General features: G+C 40.9%; 1 protein-coding gene across 2 annotated transcripts in view; it reads left to right on the top strand.

Moving 5' to 3' along the window:
- LOC148424125 (fer-1-like protein 6) overlaps nt 1–22,380 on the top strand; it is a 32,339-nt gene extending 9,959 nt beyond the window's left edge. Inside the window, exons 13-46 of one of the 2 annotated variants that reach the window (XM_088415674.1) lie at nt 66–300; nt 401–509; nt 1,931–2,135; nt 2,371–2,491; nt 2,572–2,672; nt 2,754–2,856; nt 3,621–3,740; nt 4,044–4,196; nt 4,256–4,427; nt 5,412–5,536; nt 5,622–5,756; nt 6,147–6,296; nt 6,372–6,479; nt 6,670–6,732; nt 9,572–9,670; nt 9,774–9,978; nt 11,200–11,291; nt 11,376–11,495; nt 13,895–13,940; nt 14,615–14,659; nt 14,861–14,970; nt 15,497–15,622; nt 15,699–15,833; nt 15,903–16,030; nt 16,102–16,272; nt 17,909–18,063; nt 18,132–18,277; nt 18,382–18,470; nt 18,555–18,653; nt 18,726–18,846; nt 19,861–19,981; nt 20,057–20,214; nt 20,316–20,416; nt 21,986–22,380. In XM_088415674.1, the coding sequence (XP_088271800.1) occupies nt 66–300; nt 401–509; nt 1,931–2,135; nt 2,371–2,491; nt 2,572–2,672; nt 2,754–2,856; nt 3,621–3,740; nt 4,044–4,196; nt 4,256–4,427; nt 5,412–5,536; nt 5,622–5,756; nt 6,147–6,296; nt 6,372–6,479; nt 6,670–6,732; nt 9,572–9,670; nt 9,774–9,978; nt 11,200–11,291; nt 11,376–11,495; nt 13,895–13,940; nt 14,615–14,659; nt 14,861–14,970; nt 15,497–15,622; nt 15,699–15,833; nt 15,903–16,030; nt 16,102–16,272; nt 17,909–18,063; nt 18,132–18,277; nt 18,382–18,470; nt 18,555–18,653; nt 18,726–18,846; nt 19,861–19,981; nt 20,057–20,214; nt 20,316–20,416; nt 21,986–22,166 (4,348 nt within the window). In that variant the 3' untranslated portion in view covers nt 22,167–22,380. Of the gene's footprint in view, nt 1–65; nt 301–400; nt 510–1,930; nt 2,136–2,370; nt 2,492–2,571; nt 2,673–2,753; nt 2,857–3,620; nt 3,741–4,043; nt 4,197–4,255; nt 4,428–5,411; nt 5,537–5,621; nt 5,757–6,146; nt 6,297–6,371; nt 6,480–6,669; nt 6,733–9,571; nt 9,671–9,773; nt 9,979–11,178; nt 11,292–11,375; nt 11,496–13,894; nt 13,941–14,614; nt 14,660–14,860; nt 14,971–15,496; nt 15,623–15,698; nt 15,834–15,902; nt 16,031–16,101; nt 16,273–17,908; nt 18,064–18,131; nt 18,278–18,381; nt 18,471–18,554; nt 18,654–18,725; nt 18,847–19,860; nt 19,982–20,056; nt 20,215–20,315; nt 20,417–21,985 lie in introns of both variants that reach the window. The other variant, XM_088415673.1, reaches the window with a different exon arrangement.
- Nucleotides 22,381–23,054: the final 674 nt, after the last annotated feature.

Genomic DNA, 23,054 nt, shown 5'->3' with positions numbered 1-23,054 from the left:
ATAAGAGAATCAACAGTGTAGGATACCAGAAACAGCCAATTATGTATGTGAATTTCTGCCTACAGGGGGCGTGTCTTTGTAGAGCTGGTGGTAGAGATACTATCAGGCGGGACAGGCACTGAATCCAAACTTGCCCGAATGGTGAAGCCTGCAAAGGATGCAAGGGCAGTAAAAGCCGGAGGGAAAGAGAGTAAGACCCCGGCAGGCGGTGGACTAGCCGTAGGGACCTCTGGAGGTGCAGGGGATGACGACAAAGGGAAAGCAGCTGCGGAGGTTCTACCTGTGGAATGTCCACCAACAGTAAGGACGCCATTTATGACAGGAAGTTTCAATCAAAATATTGTCAAGAGGAGGTAGCAGATGCATGCAGGATGATTAAGGATGTATGATCATGTTTTAGATTAATACTGAGAACAGAGAGAACTTCCTGCTCTTTGGGGTCTTGTTTGAAGCCACCATGATTGACAGAAAGATCGGAGACAAGCCTATAACATTTGAGTTTTCACTGGGTAAGTGAAGCAATGCACGCTTTACTGTATTATTGCATATTCTAATAAAGGGGAACTGGAGTGCATGATTATCTACACCAGTGGTTCTCAATGATGTACCTCCAAGTACCCACTAAACTTGTCAAAAGCATTTTCAAATGAGAAAAAGATTCATCTAATTCCACAATCAGTGGCTGCCTATGATATTCACACGAACACCTTCTGTGATGTCAGACTCTTGAATAAATACCCCTCATGCGCACACATATGCATTACTGGGCTAAACAGGCTATTTTAAGGAGTTTTTAAACGACAATAAACCGGCATCAGCCATTAAAACTTGTTATATGTGCTGCTGTCATAACTTTCAAAAATTAATAATCATTTAAAATAAATATCAGTCCTTTCAATAGCTCTCGATTTTTCTTGACCTCTTCATGCTGTCTTTCTCTTCGCACTAAGATGTACAGTGTATCCACTCGGGTGTTCAAAAAGTTTTTTAAAAGCAACTTAGCGCATTGAGGAGCTTTCTTTACCTTTGAACTGAGATGTGCAATACAGTATATCCACTTGGGTGTCCCAAGGAGTTTTTAAAGCACCGTAGCGCGGCTGTGCTTTGGTGTCTCGTTGCTGCCTTGGTTAAACAATTGAAGTTTGAGAATCCAGTGTAGCTCCAAACACCAAATAGATCCTTTGCAAACAAAAGGCGTTCCCAGCAAAACTATTTGCCAGGGTTATTGCTGGTAGCGCAATCTGCTAAAGCCAACACCGCGTAGCTTGGTTGTTGAGCTTTACACCGCCATTCTACAGTGAGCATCCACTCACATCACGTTCAACCTGAGGCCTAGATGGCGATCTTATGACTCGATTGGCTATTACAGCTGTCTATAAATTCCACAGGCCGCTCACATATCCATCTGCACTTGCACGGAAGCCCACAACTGCTGTGCCTCTGGGAGCAGGCAGATTACATACAGCTTGACGACACAAGTTAGCTGAATTCTAATTGGCAAAAAACTCCAACTTAAAACTACAACACTAGAAGGGGCATAACCAAATGGATATAATATGACATGAAAAGAACAGAATACGGAGAATAAGTTTATAAATTAAAAAAATATATAATATATACAGTATATTATAAAAATGTATTTAAAATGAAATTGACTCATTAGGGTTAATATAATTATTTTAGTTTATTATAGCTATGTCATGTTAGGCCAGCAGAGAAGGCCTTAACGGTCCACCACTGATATACTGAGATGTATATATATATATATATATATATATATATATATATATATATATATATATATATATATATATATATATATATATATATATATATATATATATATATATATATATATGTCAAAAAAATTAGATGAATCTCAATTATAAAACAAAATCAGTTATGTGCCTTTGCAATTTTTGTTGTCAAGGCAACTGCGGTAATGTGCAGGAGCCTGCATGCCAGTCTAGCCTCACCACAACGAGTCCAGCCCTCAGCCGCAGGAGACAGGCACAAGGCTCCTCGGACAGGGCCTCCCCTTCTTCTCCGCTGTTACCCAGAGAATCTCAAGACCCCAGCAGGACCTCTAAGTCCACCACGCGTGCCCAGAAACCGCTCCCTGTCGAAGGAAACAGGTGGATTTTGTACAGACAAATATTATATGTATATATACAGTATATACTTTGTGTGTGTGTGTGTGTGTGTGCATATATATATATATATATATATATATATATATATATATATATATATATATATATATATATATATATATGTATATATATATATGTATATGTATATATATATATGTATATATATATATATATGTATATATATATATATGCGTGTTTATATTTTTATGTCCTATAGGTACTACATGTATTTGCCTCTGGAGAAACAGAAGCCATGCATCAGTGTGTTGAGTCAGTGGGAGGACAGGACATATCGACTGTACAACTCCAACATGCTGGAGAACATAGCAGCCTTGTTTGTACGTGCGCACTCTTAAACACATGAATGTTGTACAGCCATCATGTCAAATATTTGTTAGAACTTAGCATCCAATTTTAGGAGGAAGGAGTGACCAGGGCGGCTGAACTTCACAGAAAGTCGTATCCTGGGGCTGAGCAGACCCTGAAATTAACAGTCAAAGGTTTTTGTATGGATGCCAGGTAGTCAGATCAATCCTTGAAATTGTAAAGTGTGCAACTTTCATCTTTCAATGTGATCCATTATGCGTTATGTCTTTGCAGGCGTTTCATAGCTACAGCAGAGGCCAAGTTGAAGGCTCAGTTAAAGTCCAACTACCTGACACAACTAGACAAGAAACGCCTCTCAATGTGCAAACAGGAACTGGTAGGAGAAAGCAAAATACTCGCAGAAGAAAAACTTTCACTCTAAAATCTAAGAAAATGTAATCAAGGGTTATCAATATTATGTTTTACTTATTGCATTGATTAGGTTAATATCAGGATGTAACAACATAACACAGACTCAACTTAAGTCCTGCAGATGAAGTGCATGCTTGTTTACAGTATTTTTTTTTTTGAATTATCTTTTTTTTTTAAATATATATATATTTTTTACAACAGTCGTGTTTCCGTCGTTAAAATAGGTGTACCAGTAAAAAAATGTAAAGGACAACCATATACTTGAACTTATTTTCAAAAAACAAATGCTTCAATTTATTGATGGAGGTCAAGTGGTTACATAAAAAAATCTTTAGTTAATTTCAGGCAATGTTGTAGTAATGTGTTCTATTAAATGGCATTCATGTGTTAACCAATTTTCACACTTTTTCACACATTAGCGGTAGAGGTAAAAATAATAAAACACTAGATAACATTGATCTCAATGACTTAATGGTAAAGAGGTTTTTTTACGTTTAGAAAGGTGACGTAATAAGTACTTGTACTTGGCAGAGAAAAAAAAAACATTTTAAAAATATTTTTAACTCCATGATACTCACGTCACATAACTTCCAGTGTGTATTCTTATTTAAATTTTCGCCTTTGTTCTTCTCTTCATACCCAATTTCGAACTTATAGATGAACCAAGCTCTCACTCAGTTATTTGAAGTCTTGTCCAGTTCTTTTCTACAGTGTATGCGTGTGTTGCAGGAAAGTATGATCGGAGATGCTCAGTCTCTGATGGAGAGAAAGAGGAAATCGGGCGGCGTGAAGGAAGCGCTCGAGGATGCGGCAAAACTTATACAGAAGCTACGCTTCTTGGTTGAGGAGGTACAAAATGTATTTTTCACAATATATTGAATGAAGTAGACGGACATGTTGATACTCTCCTTTAAAACGGAATCTGTTGATTTCAAGGGGAAATCAATTTTATAAAATATCTTTACATGTTAAATCACATTGTATATATATATATATATATATATATATATATATATATATATATGTATGTGTGTGTGTGCGTGTGTGTGTGTGTGTGTGTGTGGGGGTGTTTATCACGTGTATATTTTTTTAACATGACTTCCCCTTGAAATCAACTGCCAGCTGTTTTAATAACATATTTGTGAAATGCAGCCTCAACACACAGTACCAGACATCTTTGTGTGGTTGTTGAGCAACAATAAGCGTGTCGCGTACGCTCGGCTCCCAGCCAGAGACGTCATCTTCTGCAGCAGTCGGGAGGCTCGAGGAGTCCACTGTGGAAAGATAGTGACGCTCTTCCTCAAGGTAAAACGTGAACAAATGTCCAATAAAATAACAATATAATGACGTGTGCATGTTTTTAGCCAGCAGGGAAGCGTGTGGTGGGTTTTTCAGTGCAGGCCAAAGTGGATGTGTACTTGTGGTTTGGATCCTGCATGGATTCTGCTCACATGCTGGATGACCTGCCTGAAGGCTTCAGCTCTGTCACTGGGAGCGCTGACGTCAACAGTGCCCCAATTCACCTGATGTGTACAGGTGAGAGAGAGACACGAATGGCTTGTCGTATTATTCTTTGAGGGGTTCCTCAGTTTGTTGCAAAATCTGAATTTGTATTTCGTATACCAAAAACATACAGCGACGGTAAAGTCTAAGTCAAAACTTAACTTTTGTCTTTTAATTGTGCTCTCTCCTGAGCAATCAATGTGGTGCTTCAGAACAAACTTGTGGCATCTGCTTCACAAGTGTAGCATGTCAAGTGGTGATTAAAGGGCATGATGATTATCACATCAGGAAAAGAATTGCTCACTGTCACATTTAGACAGGTCTTTCGATTTTTAATTTTAGTATTAGCCTAATAGCATGATATAAAAGGCAAAACACAAACTTTAGCAAGCACATTTGAAATTATTGGATTGGTGATATTAATTTAAAAACCTTGGGAAATTTTGCTGTTAGGCTAGTGATATAAAAAATTTAACTGATCAAAGGTGTTGATTTTAAAAAAATGAGATCAATTAATTAACAGAGTTTAGTTTGTCAAAGAGCTTTGCTGTGGCCTGTTATATTAACGTCTTTGTTGCTGTCATTAGCTGTAGCTTTAGTTGTAGCTGTATGCTTTGCATTTATGTGGTCGGCTAAACTTGAGCTGCTTCTGTGGTAAGCAAACTCCTCATTCTGCCCTTATCAAAGGTGCCGTTGAGGCATTTTTTAAAGTTACATCCATCGAATTACCAATTCTCACATGCTCTTTCATTTTCACGTCTTCTTTTCAATCTCCTGAACGTGTCCTTTCACCCACAAACAGGAGCCTCTCAGGTTATGCCAAACACAATGGCAGCCAATCAGTGGCGACTTCAGCTATGATTTATCTTTGTTATCCAACCCCCAACAACTCAAGCACAAGAAACCAGATGCATAGAAAAAACGGATCTAATCGGCATACAGAAACCATAAACTTAGGGAATAAAAATTTGTGTGCGTGTGTGTTTGTGTATTAATACTTTTCCATGTGCACTGCAGAGCAACATCAGTTCCAGCTAAGGTGTCACATGTATCAAGCTCGTGGACTGATTGCAGCTGACAGCACGGGCCTTTCTGACCCTTTTGCTCGGGTCACATACTTGTCACACTGCCAGACTACCAACGTAAAAGAAATCAGTTCTACAACTATCCTCGGCAACTACGTTTGTCACAGTCAGCATTGTTGAGTGTATTTAATGTGTGTGCCAGGTGATCAGCCAGACTCTCAGTCCAACGTGGAATCAGTGCTTGCAAATGAGTCATATCGTGCTGAATGGAGATCTTCAACACATCAGGGAGGAACCGCCGAGACTTGTTGTTGAAGTATATGATGATGATGCGCTGGTAAGTTAGATAGCCTTGATTTAAAACAGATATGCCATCGACTGTATGTACGTACCCGAGGTGGGCATTTTACAATCCACGCCACCATGTTTTCACCTGACGCTAAACTGCAATAAGCAATCACATCCATTGAAGAGCATTCACATCATTGTGTTATGAACACTGTTCAACCTCATTCTTTGACAAACAAAAATTTACATCTGAACATAATTCACTTGCATTTCAAGTAAAAAGCAAGGTTTTGCTGAGCTTAATTCACTACATAATGTCATATTTTCTTGCAAATCATTTTGTGGACGCCCAGATTTTTGGCACACAGGCCCGAATGGACTCTGGGTTCCCAGTTTGAAAACCACTGATGTATACAAGTACGACGGAATTTGTTTGCAGGGCAAGGCAGAGTATTTGGGGGCCACAGTGGTCTTGCCTGAGGTCCGCCTGCTCACAGAGTCCTATACGCCGCCTACTCTGCAGTACAGCCCACTACACCACGCCAGCCAATCAGGAGGAGAGCTGCTGGCTGCCTTTGAGCTGGTGCAGGTCAGCTAATGCGACTCTTGCTCTTATAGCTCCATACCACAAATTGAAAATCTTATGGAGGTTGTCTATGTATAGATTCCCATGTCTGGAGAGCTTAGTCTGCCTCCCTTAGAGGAACAGGAAGGAGGAATTTACACCGTGCCTGAAAATATCAGGCCTGTTCTCAGTACATACAGACTAGAGGTGTGTGTGTGTGTTTTTTTAAGAGCAATTTTAAAACTGCAAACAATGCTTCTTTAAACTTCAATGAAATATTACCCACACAATGTATGTTTTCTATCATGTCAAGTAATACCCGTGTGTGTTTGGTTGTTTGTGTGTGTGTGTGTGTGTGTGCATGTGTGTGCGTATGTTTGCTCTATATCTGTGCTAGGTGTTATTTTGGGGTCTACGAGAACTTAAGAAAGTTCAGTTACTGACTGTTGATCGCCCTCAGGTATGCAAACAATCACACAATACAGTACATATTTTTATTTCTTCATTTTTATACAGTTTTGTATTTCATACAATTATATTGGCGTGAAAGAGTGGTTAGCACATCCGCTTTACAGTTCAGTGGTCCCAGGTTCAACCCCAGTTCCGGCCTTCCCGTGTGGAGTTTGCGTTTTCTTCCTGTGCCCGCATTGGTTCTCTCCGGGCACTCCAGCTTCCTCCCACATTCCAAAAACATGCTTGGTTAGGTACAGTATATTGGACACTAAATTGTCCTTACGCATGATTGGGAAGTTGAATGGTTGTTTGTCTTTGTGTGCCCTCACAACTAGTTTAGAGTGTCCCTCTTCGACTGCCTGATGCTGGCTGAGTTAGGCACCAGCAAGCCGGTGACCCTAGTAAGAATAAGCAGCTATAGAAGATGGATATGGGTGGATGTATAAATTTAGGTTTTATTTTAATCAAAACCTTTGCCCAGCTAGTAGCACAGGGGATCAGCTGACCTGTGCTCATAATATCTACTTATTTTGGAAGGTTCATCATAAATAACAAATCTCCTGGTTCAAATTCATGGCATTTGGCACTAAAATGGCACTGTCGGACTCCCAGGAGAACTTATCCAATCACAGGCTTTAAAACAAAAATTTCATATTTATTATTCATTTTAATACTGCCCAATAGAAAGCAACAACCGCATCACTGTTAATCGTAAAATATCTACATTACTATTAATCTTAAAAATTTCAAGTTTTTCATTTATCACAAAATTCAGCTCATTTTTGTACCTCACTATCTCCTGGGCCGGTTTAAAACCATTTGTGGGCCAGGAGGTGGGCTGTATGTCTGATACCCCTGATTCAGTTGTTATATCTGTCAACTGACACAAGCTCAATGCTGCATTATCAAAATGATCATCTACGCAGAGCCAACAGAGCATAAGCAGCATTATGTTTTATGCAACTACACGTGAAAAAATTACAATATTAATTAGCAGTGTGCGCCTTGTTTATGTGGAGTTAATACAGTAGCAATGAATTACTGTATTATAGCAAGGCACTTATAAAAATAAACCTACCAGAGTAGCATGTGCCCCAATGAAATGTGTCTGGCGACACGGCTGTTTGTAAAGGAAGTCAGAAAATGCTTCAAAATAAAACGTAAGACTATCAAGTAAAGTATGAAACGAATGGCACTGAAAGAATTTTTTTTGGAAGTTACTCCCGGATGCATGGTCGTGACATCGACCTTCAGTAGTTGTTGTCTACTTGATCATCAGTATGCTGTAAGGCTGATGTCGCGAGCAGCATTTATTTAACAAAGCTGTGTTCTTTTTTTTTTCTCGATTCACCTTTTTTTTCCGCGAGATAAAAACCAAATATGGCGGTCGAAGTTGTCAAAAAATTTTGTAATTCAAGTTTTGTTAATAAAAGAGTAGGTGGATGATGATCAATATTTTATTGAAAATAAATGCGTGCAAAGGACGCACATTGATTTGAAAGTATGCGTCCCCAGTCAAAAATGATGCATCTGGGACACGTGGACGCAGGCAAATAGGAGCACTGGACTTTTAGGGGGAGACAGACAGCAAGGCCCGGTGGGATACCCTAATGCTGAGCTCTCAGATCTTAGAACAGATTAGGTTACATGGGAGGGGGGGGGTGATTGAGGAGGGAAAAAAAGAGGTTTTGGCCATGCCCCAAACAGAGGATATGGCTCAAGTCTGGGAAAAAAAAAAAAAAAAAAAACTGCACATGCGTCAACATAAAAACACTACACGTATCTCACACAACATGTAGATGGTTGGGAGAAGGGTGATGAGGGAAGGGGGCCATGACGTGGTCCTGCTGGCAGTTTCCAGGTGCGATGCTTCCTCAAGCGACAGTCACGTCACGTGGGTGAATTCAGGAAAGACAGAGGTGTTGAGTTGTGATGGTCGATGTGATTTCTGTGTATGTGTTGTGTAAGGTTGTCCTTTAGCTGATACACCAAGCATAGTGTCCCAGTTGGACAAGGTGCAATCTGTTTATCAGTCCAAAAGCCCTTGGTAGGAGAGGGGCTGGTAAGTTTGTAGTCCCTGTGAAAATTCTATCCAGGAGAGAGTCTGGATAACAGTTGTCTTGGGTGCAGGCTGACAATGAGACTCTGCCTGGGGCTTCAATTAGCCAAATTAGCCGAATCTGTTACCTTGAGGCAAAACTGCAACTTCTCCTTGATGACATTCGTTCCACATGAGGATTCTATAACCGCAATCAAGTTGTAGTTTAATCCACTCTCCACATGAGTCTGAGTGTTGTACGCTCGCCCGAACGCCTTCAAAGACGACCGGCAGCTTGTTTCCTAATCCAACTGCACCTGTCTGGGAAACTTTGCTATGAACCAGATATCCATAATCTTCAATAAGGTGGATCTCGTTATCAACATTGCAATACTGTAGTGTTGGACACACCACTGTGGTGGTGTGTCCAACGGCGCCTGTCGCAAAGGTCCAGGAAGGCTCCCGCCACCTTTTCTCGTCAAGAAAATTTCATCAATAGAATTGAGACCACAGCTGACAAATTCCATGATTTAATTTTGGAATAGAATATTGCAGGAGACTACAATGATAGTTGTCACAGCAAACAGCACAGGTCAAAGACCTGCAAAAGCAAGGGGTAGTGGAGAGAAGAGCAGAAAGCGTCCACCTCCATCGGGAGCCGGCAGAAGAATGGAAAAACTCTATTGTAATATATAATTATAATAATATGTAGCACGAGAAGGACTGCAAAAAAAAACTGATATAATCTATAATTTTTCTGCCACAATGATTAAAAAAAAAAAAAAACTTAACCATAGCGTGTTTGCAGGTGTTCATAGAATGCGCTGGAAAAACATTGCGTTCTTCCGTCATTCAACGTTACAAATCCAACCCTAACTTCACCACGCTGGTTGACACCATGGAGCTGGTTCGTGCCTTTTTCCTCATATTTTGTCATTTTTCTACGATCTTACTATCTGAAAATAAACAATCCTCACAATGAAATAAGATATTTTGTTCTTGTCTCGTAGGAGTTACCAGAGAATGAGCACCTCCACCCACCCCTCAGCATCACTGTTGTTGACTGGAGGGCTTTTGGTCGTAGCACGTTGGTTGGAAACCACACAATCAACAATCTAATTACCTTAAAATACATTGCTCCCCCACCCCCTCCTGTCTCCACACAAATGGCCACGCCACATGCACTGACGAACACCCCAACACACAGATATGATGGTAATATTACATATGGACAAACTAGGTTTTTTTCTTAACTCTTACATATCATCTTTTATCCATTTATTGTATTGAATTTGTTCTATCAAAATGTTGTGTTTGCAGCCCTTTTTATTTACCATATTTTCCGCACTATAAGGTGCACCGGATTACAATGCGCACCCTCAATTAATGACATATTTTTAAACTTTTTCAATCACAATATAGTAATACTCAAAGTAATAACAATAATAACTCAAATAATAACTCTAAACTCCCAATAGCATAATTACTCAGTCAATATGACCAACCTTGTTCAACTGTAAACACACAAAAGAAACAGGTAAAGCTTACTTTATCAGTTCATTCCCCATCTTCGAATCGCAATCTCAATATTGATCCATATATAAGGCCTGATTATAAGGTACACCATCAGCTTTTTTTTTGTTTTAAAAAGACTTTTAGGTGTGCGTTATAGTGCAGAAAATACAGTACTCATTCCTAGTTTTACTTGTAAGTATACATTTACTTTTTGTTGTATACATTTTTTGTTTCACGTTTTCTTAATGTTGTTTGTATATGAATCACTTACTTTAGTTCTAAATATATTTATTTTTCGTTTATTTTCATGTAATATTTCATAACAGATAAGTTTAAGTTTAACAGACAGTTTAACAGATACAGTGGAGCCCCGTTTTACGACGTCCCTGGCTTGCGTTTTTTTCACCCTATGATGTCAACCACGGCAATTTTTTTGTCCACTCTGTACGCCATTTTATATACGCTATGACAAAAACTCTCTCCCTCACTCTCGCTCTCTCTCACTCTCTCTCTCTCTCTCTCTCTCTCTCTCTCTCTCTATCTATCTATCTATCTATCTATCTATCTATCTATCTATCTATCTATCTATATATATATATATATATATATATATATATATATATATATATATATATATATATATATATATACTGTACACCTCTGCTACCCCCAATTTTTTTGTTATAACTATGCATGTTTTTTACCGTTTTATATCTTCTTTTGTATATCATATACCGTGAAGGTTGATTATTATTGTTGAGTATTAGTGTTATGGAAATACTGTTTCTATTATTAAGATACATATATTTTCAGTTCATCAAACATCATGTTGTATATCAATTATGATGTCAAAATAAATAGATATGGTTATTGATTTTAATTCTACTTCTTGTCCAACAGAATATTCGCAGCGTGCCGCAGAGATGAACTCAAGTGTGGGGTCAACATCGCCTGACATTCAAATTACAGTTGAGGAAGCCACCTCCCAAACGACAGCACCCATAAGAAAGACGGTGACTTCAATGAACACATAGGTATCATATCTTAGCTATCCATGTTAATGTAAATGATATTTCTTTGTTTTTTATGAAATGCAGGTGAGCCACAAAAAGAGCACCCATCGTTCCTCCAAGAGAAGGAGGCGGACCATTGCAGATGAGTCAGCAGAGTGTGTCATTGACTGGTGGTCCAAATATTATGCGTCTGTGGAGAAACAGGTACAGTGAACCCCCACATATTTACACTTTGTGAATTAACCACAATCTAAACGTTTTAAGTAAAATTGTGGCTGCTTCTTATTGTAAGGGCCACTGGCTCGATGCCTATCCCAGCTGTCTACGGGCAGCTGACAACAAAAACAAATTGCCAAGATTTTTGTTTTTTATGGGGTCTGTCAATCCAGTCAAGGGGCACTCCTAAAAGACATGTGATTGGCTCCCGGTTCGACTATCAACCAATGAGGACACAAGTTGTAACCCATTCCTCCTTGGAAGTTTGAATCCATTCATTGAGGCCTGTGTCTTATAGTAGTGCCCCTTGAACTTATTGACAGATTGACTGGCCAGTCAGGTAAGAACAGTACAATTGTTTTTTTGTTTTTTGTTTTTTGTCATTGTCAAGTTCTCTGAGTCAATCACACACAAGTGGCTGCAGTAGAACAGCAAAGAAGAAAGAACGCTTTGGATCCTCTTACCTTTTGTAGTAAATTGGAATTTCAAGTGTAAAGTCTGCTTTTTATTCATGTTTGCTACTAACTCTAGTCCAAGGATGGGCAATTCCAGGCCTCGGGTGCCGTTGTCCTGCATGTTTTCCCATTTTCTTTCTCAAACACACCTGATTCAAATGATAAGGATTACATTACTTCAAGCTCCAGCAGAGCTCGTTGATGAGCTAATGGTTTAAATCAGGTGTGTTAGGGAGAGAAATCTGGAAAACATGCAGGACACCGGCCCTCGAGGGCCGGAGTTGCCCACCCCTGCTCTAGTCAGATGTCCGAGCGCCTACTCATAGGGCAACTGTGGCTCACCGTAATCCCGACGACGTACAGCCATGACATGGAAATGAAAAGGAATAACAACCGTTACTGTATTCTATGTCCAATTGCGGAGGGTATCGATGTGCAAAATGAGCGGAAATGTCAAGACCTTTTCCTCCGTGATCAAATGTCACGATGGTTCAGCATGTCAAATCGCCAAACTTTTCTTTCCAATGGCATCACAATGGTGTTTTTTTTTTTCACCTTGGTTCTTGACAGTGGTACATGCTTTTTGCTCTACTCCTCTCCCACCCTTAACTCCATGCTTTGCTGTCATCGTCCTGTTCTGTCTTCTGTCTCAACTATTATTTTAGACTTGTGCAGTGTTTTTCTTCCAACACTAACCATGGGATTGATCGGCTGGGCTCTCGACTTTAGAGCATGTAGAGGGGAGCCTTCTTACCCCTCTGGGACGTAGTCGAGGGATTCCTAGAAAAAGTGGAAGATGATGTGTATCTTGATGAAAGGGAATCTTGATAAGAGGCATCCTCCTTATTGGAGTTGGTTGGTTACTGATTCATCACAAAATACTCCAGGGGGATGCAGCTTCATTGGGGAATAAATTGCTTTCTTTGATGGCATTGAAAAGGGATCAACATTCAGACCCATGCGACGTGTGAACTCAGTAGCAAATTGGATGCGGTTTTGGAGTTCTCGTAAAAAACGGTTGTCATTGTGGAGAAGTTGGTGTTTCGCCTCAAAGAGTTTATTGCTAATTCTGCTAAATGAAGCCCCATCTCAAGATGACTACACTGTTTGTCAGTTTGTTCCTAAGACATCTGTCTGTTATCTGGACTTTTCTCCTGGATGAGGAATCGCGCTAGATGCTACGATTTTTCCCTACCCCCTCCCACCAAGTGACCTGGACTGATACGGACACGGCTGTTTCCATGGTATCATACAATATGCTTAGCATTTCATTTTAAGTTGCCCGCACATCCACAGAAGCCGCACGCACAACTTTAGCTTCGACACCACTGTTGGTCCCGACATTCCGACGTGCTGCGGGAATGTATGAATGACTGCCAGTTGCGTCATGCACTCTGCCCCCTGCCCCCTCCCTCTTAGTCTCTCAAGATTTTTGATGCCGTTTATGTGGCATGTTTGAGTTTTTTGTTGTTGTTTTTTTTCCCCAGGTTTACATTATGGCCTCTGCTGGGGACATGGTCCGAGTCTTTTTTTTTCTCATCTATATCTCATGTTTTTCATTTCTCATCTGAGATCTTGGGACACTTCTGAGCGAGTGTTGACATGCCTTCCCCTATCCCTGTCCTGACGTCCTGTCTCCCTCTGTTGGTTGTTGTCTTTGTATGTTTCTTGGATGTTTGAGACTGTTGAGTGAAATGTTGTTGCCTTCTACTTGAGCAGTTGTAATGACAATAAAGAAACCATGTAACCTTGTACTGAATGTTAACCAAATGGGGTAAACTGACATCTGTATTCTTCTCGCCTTACGTTGTCTGTTGTATCTTGGCCTTTAGATGCTGACTGAAAAGTGGTGTAGTTTGGGGCATATTTTTCTTTTTACTGAGTACCACTGATTTCTCAAATTCAAATCTGTGTACCTTGTTTTTATTACAGACCAAGCAAACAGAAGGACCTCTGTTCCCACAAGTGTTTGAAAAAGGTAGGAACCTTTTTGATCCAGTTTCCAGGCAGAAATAATGGTTCAGTTGGTTTATGTGAGAATGTTTAGATTTTTAGTTTTTTGTTATTTTTTTCATGAAAAGCAAGCAAGAATAGATGTATCGTATACCTCTGCTTAGGGTATGTGGATTATTTTAGAGCCTTCTCTGTGGGTGGAAGTGTAGACATATGGGTCTTCTATGTGGACCAAGTATTTAAGCACAACAATGATGGCCATTGTAGAGATTTGAATGGTTTGAAATGGTGATTGTGAATGCATTTAAAAACATCACTGAGAGCACTGAGTGTTTAACAGCCTGACGTACTACCACTGGCTGCTATGGAACTTTTGCATTTTGCCTGTGGTAATAGAATTGTTGGATAAGCATTTTAAAAAAACAAAGCACTATGCAGCGAGATATCGTTTCAAAAACTAGTCTTATTCAACATGATATTAAACTTTTGTCCAAATAAATCCATGTTAAAGGTTACACTAGTATTATTCAAAGCAAATGGCTTTATTAAGGGCCACAAAGTTCTGCTTCAGGGCTCTTTTTGGTATTGAGAAGTCTATGTTCCTTGGGAGGTTTGGATGAAAGAAAGACAATAGTACAAATCTGGTTAGAGTTTTCAGCCATCTGCCACATACCCACATAGCATTGTTGTGTATTACAGCTTTGCCGTACCACAGCTTGCTCAGCGATGGAATAGACTCTTTAGGTAAGGACAAACATAGAAGGGAGAAAGAGTGGTACAAAGGTATTGATACTGCCATTAGGTTTTGGTCGATTCAGGTAGTTAGGTTGCATTGTGGTGTGGTTCTGTTACGGCATGGCTGTTTTGGCCCAGGGAGGAACAGCGCTTGATTTATTTTTTGTCTATTCCATTCTCAAAGCTGTACATATGGTTTTGTCTTGTCAGTGAGCAGCTCATCGGATGGCAACAAGAAAAAGAAACAAAAGGGGAAAGGAACGCCAGAGCAGAATGTGAACTGGAATCCGAGTCTGCCCACCAAATTGGCCACACTGCAGGTATTCATAGTCGTAAAACCCATGAAAAAAACTTTCATCAAACCAACACCAGACTGAATAAAGGCTTAGGAAATGTCTTTGGCCGTTTATACTGTATAATTTGTTCGATATAATCGTCATTTCATTTTCACAGCATTGAAGACATTTCACCTCTCACCTTTTCACCTCTCATCCGAACGTTTATACTGTATAATTTGTTCGATATAAGGGTCATTTCATTTTCACAGCATTGAAGACATTTCACCTCTCATCCGAACAGGTTTCATCAATTCATGCAAAAAGGTTTGGTTTAGACTGCACCAGCCTGAACTGGTGTGGAAAAAAAGAGGCGAAATCATCGAGTATCTTTGGGATGGATGAAGGGAAGAGCATCGTACATAGTGTTTGGTTATGGACCAATAATCATTGATAGCATTAATACTGAGAATAGTCTGACTGTGATGAGGAATCATTTTACTTTGTTGGAATGATAATGGAAGTCTTGTGAAGACTAACCTCCAACCTCAAAGCCTTGGACTCTCTGCAGCTGTACGACAAAGAGTTGGAGGCAGAGTTTGGACCTTTTGACGACTGGGTCAACACATACGAGTTGTTCCGCGGGAAGGCCAACGAAGAGGGTTCTACAGAGGAGAGGTTCGTTGGCAAGTTTAAGGTGAGAGAATCGTGTCGAATGACCATCATCACATCGCATTTGCTCTACTGCATGATGCCACTTTCTTTCTCTGTAGGGACGCTTTTGCTTGTATAAGCTCACTGAGGACGAGGAAGGAGAGTGGGAGGAAGATGATGGACATCTTCGAGTCAACAGAGGCATTCCGCAGAACACCTCAGTTCAAGTCCTTATTCGGGTTTACATCGTCTCCGTAAGTTATGCTGCGTTGTGTTCTGATCTCTTTATTGTCTTACTGTTCTTTATTGTGCCATACTTGAAGGCAACAAACCTGCATCCGGCCGACCCAGATGGAAAGGCAGACCCTTACGTTGTTCTCCAACTCGGCAAGAATGAAATCAAAGACCGTGAGAACTACGTCCCTAAGCAGCTAAACCCTGTGTTTGGAAGGTGTCAGTTTCCGTCTTGACAGTTTAGTCTTTGATAGTATACACTGGTTGATTTGTTCTGCCTTCCCTCAGGTCATTTGAGATGCAGGCGACATTTCCTCAGGAATCTCTGCTGTCGGTACTCATCTATGACTACGACCTAGTGGGAGGCGACGACCTGATTGGGGAGACTCTGATTGACTTAGAGAACCGCTTCTATAGCCGGCACCGGGCCACATGCGGACTTCCAACTGAGTACAGTCTGTGAGTAATAAGCATTCCATTCTAGTATTGCACTTTGGCTTTGCTCATAACTGTATGCTTGTGAAAAATAAAATCTTTTTAAGTTTGCTGTTTGGGGTATTGACTATAGGATAGATTACATTTAATAATGACTTAGTTGAGGTGATTATTCACATAGTGCTGTCAAGAGAGTAAAAAACTGAGAGATTCACTCATTAAGATGTGTAATTAATTAATTAATAATAATGATAATTAACCTTTTGCTGACTTTAAAAATTCTGCGAAAAACCCTCAACTGGAATCCAGATAGCCCATGTTATTGTGGCAGATCAAAAGATTGATTAACAACAAAAAAGGTTGCTCCAGTCATTTATTTAACAGCCTTTAACAAATGCAGGTGTGACCATTTATCTTCTGCTGTACTTTAGACGAGTTCCAAGTACTGCCCGCACGCAGTCTTTGGTTTGGGCCATCATGAGGAATGATGATGTTCCTTTTGTCAATCTCCAAATAATTAGAAAACCACATTCAAATAAAACATTGTTCATCCTGTTCGCCACAGACTTCCTCTAACATGGGTGTTCTTGAATTCGGTATGTTCACTATGGCTTGCTACATTAGTGCCTTTGTTGCTGTTGTTAGGCTGAGGTAGGTCTCATCCCGGTCACAGCTGGGTGCTTTGCCTTTATGTGGTAGGCTAAACATGAGCTTCATCTGTGGAAAGCCAGAGTGATTCTCACAAAGAATCACTCTGCCTTTATCGGTTGCCATCATGGTCTTTTTTTTTTTTTAAGTTCTTATTCATTGGACCGACAACTCTCATATGGTTTATTTTCACATCTTCCTTCTGTTGCTAAACTAGCCCATCCGCTTCTGCCAAACAGAAGGACAATTGTACCACCGTCAGGCTCAGTGTTTTGCAGCAAATCCTTAAGGGACATCATGACACCAGTGTGAATATCCTCAAATAGTAAAACGATGATATTCAGCCCAACTTGATAGTGTTGACCATCCATTCTGCACCTGTTAAAAACACATTTATATTGAAAAGCATTTAGTGAATTGAGCCTGTGTGCAGCGTTCTTCTTTTTTTCCTTTTTCCTGCCCCCCTCTTCCGGCTCGGAGAGGGGGCTAGCTAGATGGTGAGGGTTGACTCGACCGCTTCCATTTGGTCCTGCGCTGATCGACCATCGCGGGTTAGGAGTGCGGCCGTCTGCGGTCCACTTGGTTGGAATGTGGGATGGTTCCTGCCCAATGGCTTTGCCTGCTTTCAAGACATCACTGCACTATATAGCACAATATGTTTTCTGTAATCTATATTGTTTATGTGTATGTCTGTATTTGGTACATGCAGCATCCACTTCAGCCTGTGGGCCTGGAAGGGGGCTCCTCCCACCTGTGGTCCCTTCCGGAGGCTTCTGATTTTCCCCTAATTGGGGTTTTTGAGTTTTTCCTTCCCCTTCTGGGAGCTTTGACAAGGGATGCTGTTGTGTACCTTACACTGAAAAGATGTCTCTGTACGACTTCTTTTTTCGAAAGAGGTCTCCACATGACCTCTTTTCATCTGTGAAGCCCTTTGAGACTTCGGTGATTTAGGGCTATACAAATAAAATTTGATTGATTGATTGATTGATTGATTGTTGCTTGTGCCCCTTAGTGAAGGTTATAACGCCTGGAGAGACTGTCTAAAGCCATCTGAGCTGCTGTCAAAGATGTGTAGGGAAAACAACCTAGACGGCCCTCACTTCAGACCAGGATGCATCACCGTGGCTGACAAAGTCTTCCCCGGCAAGACACTCTTCATGCTTGAAGGTATGCAACACAGTTTCCGGTATGCAGGAGGGTCACGCAGATGATCTTGATGTTTGCACACATGCTAGACGAGGAACCTGTGGAGTCCTATGAGCACTTGTCCCTGAAGATTCTGCATCGTTGGGATGAGTTCCCGACCATTGGATGCAAGCTGGTACCGGAGCATATTGAGACCAGGGCGTTGTTTCACAAGGCTCGGCCCGGAATGGATCAGGTATAACTGAGTCTTTATTTTGTCTGAGTCTTTTTTTGTGTGTGTTTTTAAATGGTTTCAAGTGTGGGTTTACATGGATTCTTTGTTTGTGCATGCACTTGCAGGGTCAAGTTCAGATGTGGGTCGACATGTTCCCCATGGACCTACCTCATCCCGGTCCTGCAGTGGACATTTCCCCTCGCAAACCCAAAGGGTGAGATCATCATGAATGGCACTTGAAGACAAAGCATGCCAGCTTTTGGGGGACAGGGTATCAAAATTGAGTGAGTGCTTGCAGGTATGAGCTGCGCGTTATCATATGGAACACGGAGGATGTCATTCTAGAGGACAGCAACTTCTTGACTGGTCAAAAGTCCAGCGATATTTATATCAAAGGGTAACATTTGCATTGTTTTTTTATTCTTGTACGTAAGCAGTAGCTACAGTAAGTGATTCTTTTTATCTGAAGCTGGCTAAAAGGTTTGGAGGATGACCGTCAGGAGACTGATGTCCATTACAATTCACTGACGGGGGAAGGAAACTTCAACTGGCGTTTTGTTTTCCCCTTCAGCTACTTACCTGCTGAGAAGGTGATCAGAGCTGTAGTTTGTAACTTTTGCTTATGAACGGTCTGTACTTATTCATCCTTTTTGGGATGCTATACAAAACAAACAAAGTATGTTGCATTTCTATGTTATGAGGATATTTCCTTTTTTTTTTGGGGGGGGGCAAATATGTGTATAAATTAGTGCTGGCAAAAAGTTAAACAATGAGTACTAATTTCAATCTTACCTAAGGATTTCTGAGAAAAACCCCAAACCATTTTTGGATACGGTGCATTATTTTGGCAGATAATGTATTTTCTTTAACAGACGCATTTACCCTGTGGTGTATTTGAGACTAGTCCCAAGTGCTGGCTCCAATCATCAGATGGAATGGTGGTTTTCTTTTGTCAGTTGCCAAATAGTTAGAAATTAACATTAAAACAGTGTCCATCATGTACTTCAGTGTAGCTAAGCGCTTCGTTACGGCTCACTTCATTTGCATTTTTGTCGCTATCATTAGCTGTGGCTGCGTGCTTTGCATTTATGTGGTATGCTAAACCTGAGTTGCTTCTGTGGTAAGCAAACACTTTATTAAAAAGAATGCTTATCACTCTATTGCAATCAAAGTTGCCGTTGGGGCGGTTTTTGTGGTTTTGATTTACCATTTGTCAGACCGACTGCGCTCTCACGCACCCTCTGCTCTTGAACTTGCCCTTTAGGTTGTGTCCCAACAACTCAGGCATAAAAACGGATTTAATCATCATAAAGAAAGCATAAAGTTAGAGATTACATATTGGATTAACGCGATTAAAAGAAATATTGCATCTAACTAAGACTGCAATTGATTAATTGTACTTCATCTTTCATTCTGACAGCTTTTGTACAAATGATCTTTTTTATTTATCAATGTTGCAAGATTACTGAAAATACAGTTGTATCACACAACCTTTAGATGAGTTGTAAATAACTAACAACATGTTAGCAAAGGAGCCTTATGACCTTGTTCTGCCATTAGACTTTGCCAGTACTACAATATCAATCATACTTTCTCATCATAAGGTAATAGTTGTGAAGAAGCGAGACAGCATTTTCTCCCTGGACAAAAGTGAACAGAAGCTCCCCTCTGTCCTGAGTCTTCAGGTGTGGGACTTTGAGACGCTCTCCTCTGACGATTTCCTCGGTACGTCACAGGAACGTCGCCGACTCAACATAACGGCAAATGTTATTCAACTTGTGCTTGTGTGCGCACGCTCAGGCACGGTGGAGTTAGATTTGCACGGCTTCCCGCGTGGAGCAAAGACAGCCAAATCTTGCAAGGCGGACGTCTTCACGGATGGGACAGAGAGGATTTCCATCTTCCAACAGAAGAGGTCCAGAGGTTGGTGGCCTCTCAGCAAATCTGGAGACTTGACGGTATGCTCCCATCAACATTTGGAGCTTCCTGAAGGACTGAGAATCAAGTCTTGTAAGTCCCTGAAGATGAATTGACAGGTGTTGCCCAATTACCTCACCAGGGGAAGGTGGAGGCAGAGTTTCACCTGGTGACAGCTGAAGAGGCTGAGAAGAACCCAGTGGGGCGAGCCCGCAAGGAACCAGAACCGCTGCCCAAACCCAAGTAAGACTCATCATAAAGCAAAATCTGCGACTGATACCTTATCGGATAAGGTATCAGGTTAGGATAAGGCTTATCCTAACCCCTTCACATTACTGCAGTATCTTGCAGAGGTGGGCACTTTGTCAGCACTGTCACCGACAGACGCCCGTTTTGCCGACAGATGACGAATGACGGGAATGCTGAAAAAAAACGGCAAATTAAAATTGTCAGAAGTGCAATATTCATCCATCGTTGTAATTGTCGGGATAGCCATTACCAAAATGCCTACTGTACAAAATCTCGCCCACCAAAAGTTAAAAGTAATGTTTAGAATCAAGTGTTAAGAGACTTTTGTTATTTTGCATTTTGAATGTTTTACATCAAGAAATTGCTTACTGAAACGAGCATTCTGGAATGCGTTTTAAAGCGCCGCGCGGCATACATGGCGGATGAACTATTGCTTATGGAAATTCGCCGATACAAACACCTTTATGATTCGGATGAAAAGGAGTACTGTGACTTAAATAACATAAACAACTTTTGCTGAGGAATCTTAAACAAAAAAGCTTGGAAGAATTTGGATCGATTGAATCTACTATTCCTTTGTTATAGAGTAATGTTGTTTGCATGCCTTAAAAGCGGACAGTTTTGTATTGTAGTCAATGTCGCGCGACGGCGCATCCGGCGACGCGATGAACGCGTATGGAGCGACGTCGCGCGGCACATAATTTTGCCTGTCGCGTGGAGTTAAAATTTTTTACGTTTTGTCGCTTGTCGCGACAGCCAATCAACTTGGGGAACGTTCGACATCTCACGCAGGGGGCAGGACTGAATCATGGCGGCCGCTTTGCGGTCACCGGGAGCTATCCGACACGGCCAGCTGAGCTTTCAATACAAAAACGAAGCCAAGCAAGAGCACTTACCTGGCTTGTAGAAACTTGCAGCAACAGAAAGCCCCGCAAATGAGCGTAGCGACGCAAATCTTCGCGTTAGGTGTGCACGTAGCTTTAGACTCCATTTACTGCCACCTGATAGTATAGGGAGAATACCAGCTGACTGCGGGGGAAAGCTGCACCGAGTATTAGAGACGGAAGTGCCGGCCGTCATCTGATGGACTGACGGTTGCAATTTTCAGTGTGAAAAAATGGCGGACTGACGAGATGTAAGGGGGCGGGGCACTGACAACTGACAAATGTCGGACCGGCAAAAAAATCGCAAGTTTCCCACCTCTGGTATCTTGCTCGTAAAACGCCACGAGCAGGGGTGGAGCAACATGGTGGCCAGGGGTGGTCATAGCCACTTTTTGTCACACTCTGTTCACCCTTTTGGCAGGTCCCTCACCTAGAAGTTTTTGACATATTTTAGTGCTAGATTTACATGCATTATTAGACCTCTTGAAACCTGTCACAAGTTATATCTATTGAATACGTAATCAAATTTGAATCCAAATAGAAACAATTATTTCTAAAATCCTGACTGCATGTTATGATAGAGAATGATGCATCCATACAACCCACAAAAAGTGTGGCTGTATATATTTGTCCAAATATTTATGGGCCTGACCACATTGTTTTTGTGCCCGCCTCCCAGTCGCCCCGATACCTCTTTCTCGTGGTTCGTCAATCCCTTCAAATGTTTCTTCTACCTGGTGTGGCGGAACTACAAGAAGTACATCATCATTGCTCTGCTCCTCATCATCACAGCGCTCTTCTTGGTTTTGTTGCTCTACACGCTGCCGGGTGCTATATCCCAAAAGATTGTTAATGGATAATACCCACATGTAGAAGATTTTTTTTTTTAACTAAATTATATAGGTTATTGTACAACGACAATTACATGTTTGTTTTTTTTGGTTTCACAAAAACTAGTGTGACAAGCCACTGTCATACTTCAAAGTTGTTTTGTTGTTACAATAATTAAAGTTTACTTGGGGAGGGGAGTTTTTGTCATTTCTCTCACAACAAAATAAATATACAAATGACTCATCAATCTGGAATTTCTTTGAGCAAAAATGAAAAAAAAAAAGGTTTTGTGCACACCACGTTTAGATCAGATCAAATCAAATCAGATCAAATCAATGCAACACAAAACAGTTAACATGTTTCATTTCAACAGATAGGAGAATTAAGTTTGTACAGTGGTACCTCGGTACTCGACCATAATCCGTTCTGAGGTGGTGGTCGAGCACCGATTTGTTCGAACACCGAAAGCAATTTTCCCATAAGAAATAATGGAAAGTATGTGTGCAAATAAAGCATTATAAACCATTTTGTATAATTTACTTACGTTTTGGAGAGTGGTTGATGGCATACAGGAATGGATGTGGAGAGGACGGGAGGGAGTTACTCCTTCCATGATGACGCTAGCTAACTGCGACGCGAGGTACACTCGTACACCGCGTTCATATTTTGCTATAATTTCCTTCTTCGGTTCAATAGTGGTCCTCATTGTTTTCCTCTTTGCCTTCCCCTTATCACTGTCTTTCTTTGGACCCATTATTAAGGGCTAGAGCAACACGAAAAAGTTTAAATCCGGGAAGAAATACTCGAACAAACGTCTTACTCCGCTGGCGGTCTGAGTTGAACTGGCGCTTACCCGCTGGCCGAGAAGGGCCGAGGAGCGCGTTCGGGTCGGCTCGGCTCGGCTCGGCTAGTCGAGA

Source organism: Hippichthys cyanospilos, chromosome 5, assembly GCF_059441005.1.
Source record: "Hippichthys cyanospilos isolate Australia breed blue-spotted pipefish chromosome 5, RoL_Hcya_1.0, whole genome shotgun sequence".
In the NCBI taxonomy this organism is placed as follows: domain Eukaryota; kingdom Metazoa; phylum Chordata; class Actinopteri; order Syngnathiformes; family Syngnathidae; genus Hippichthys; species Hippichthys cyanospilos.
Note: the sequence above shows the minus strand (reverse complement) of the source record. Positions and strands in the feature narration are given on the sequence as shown.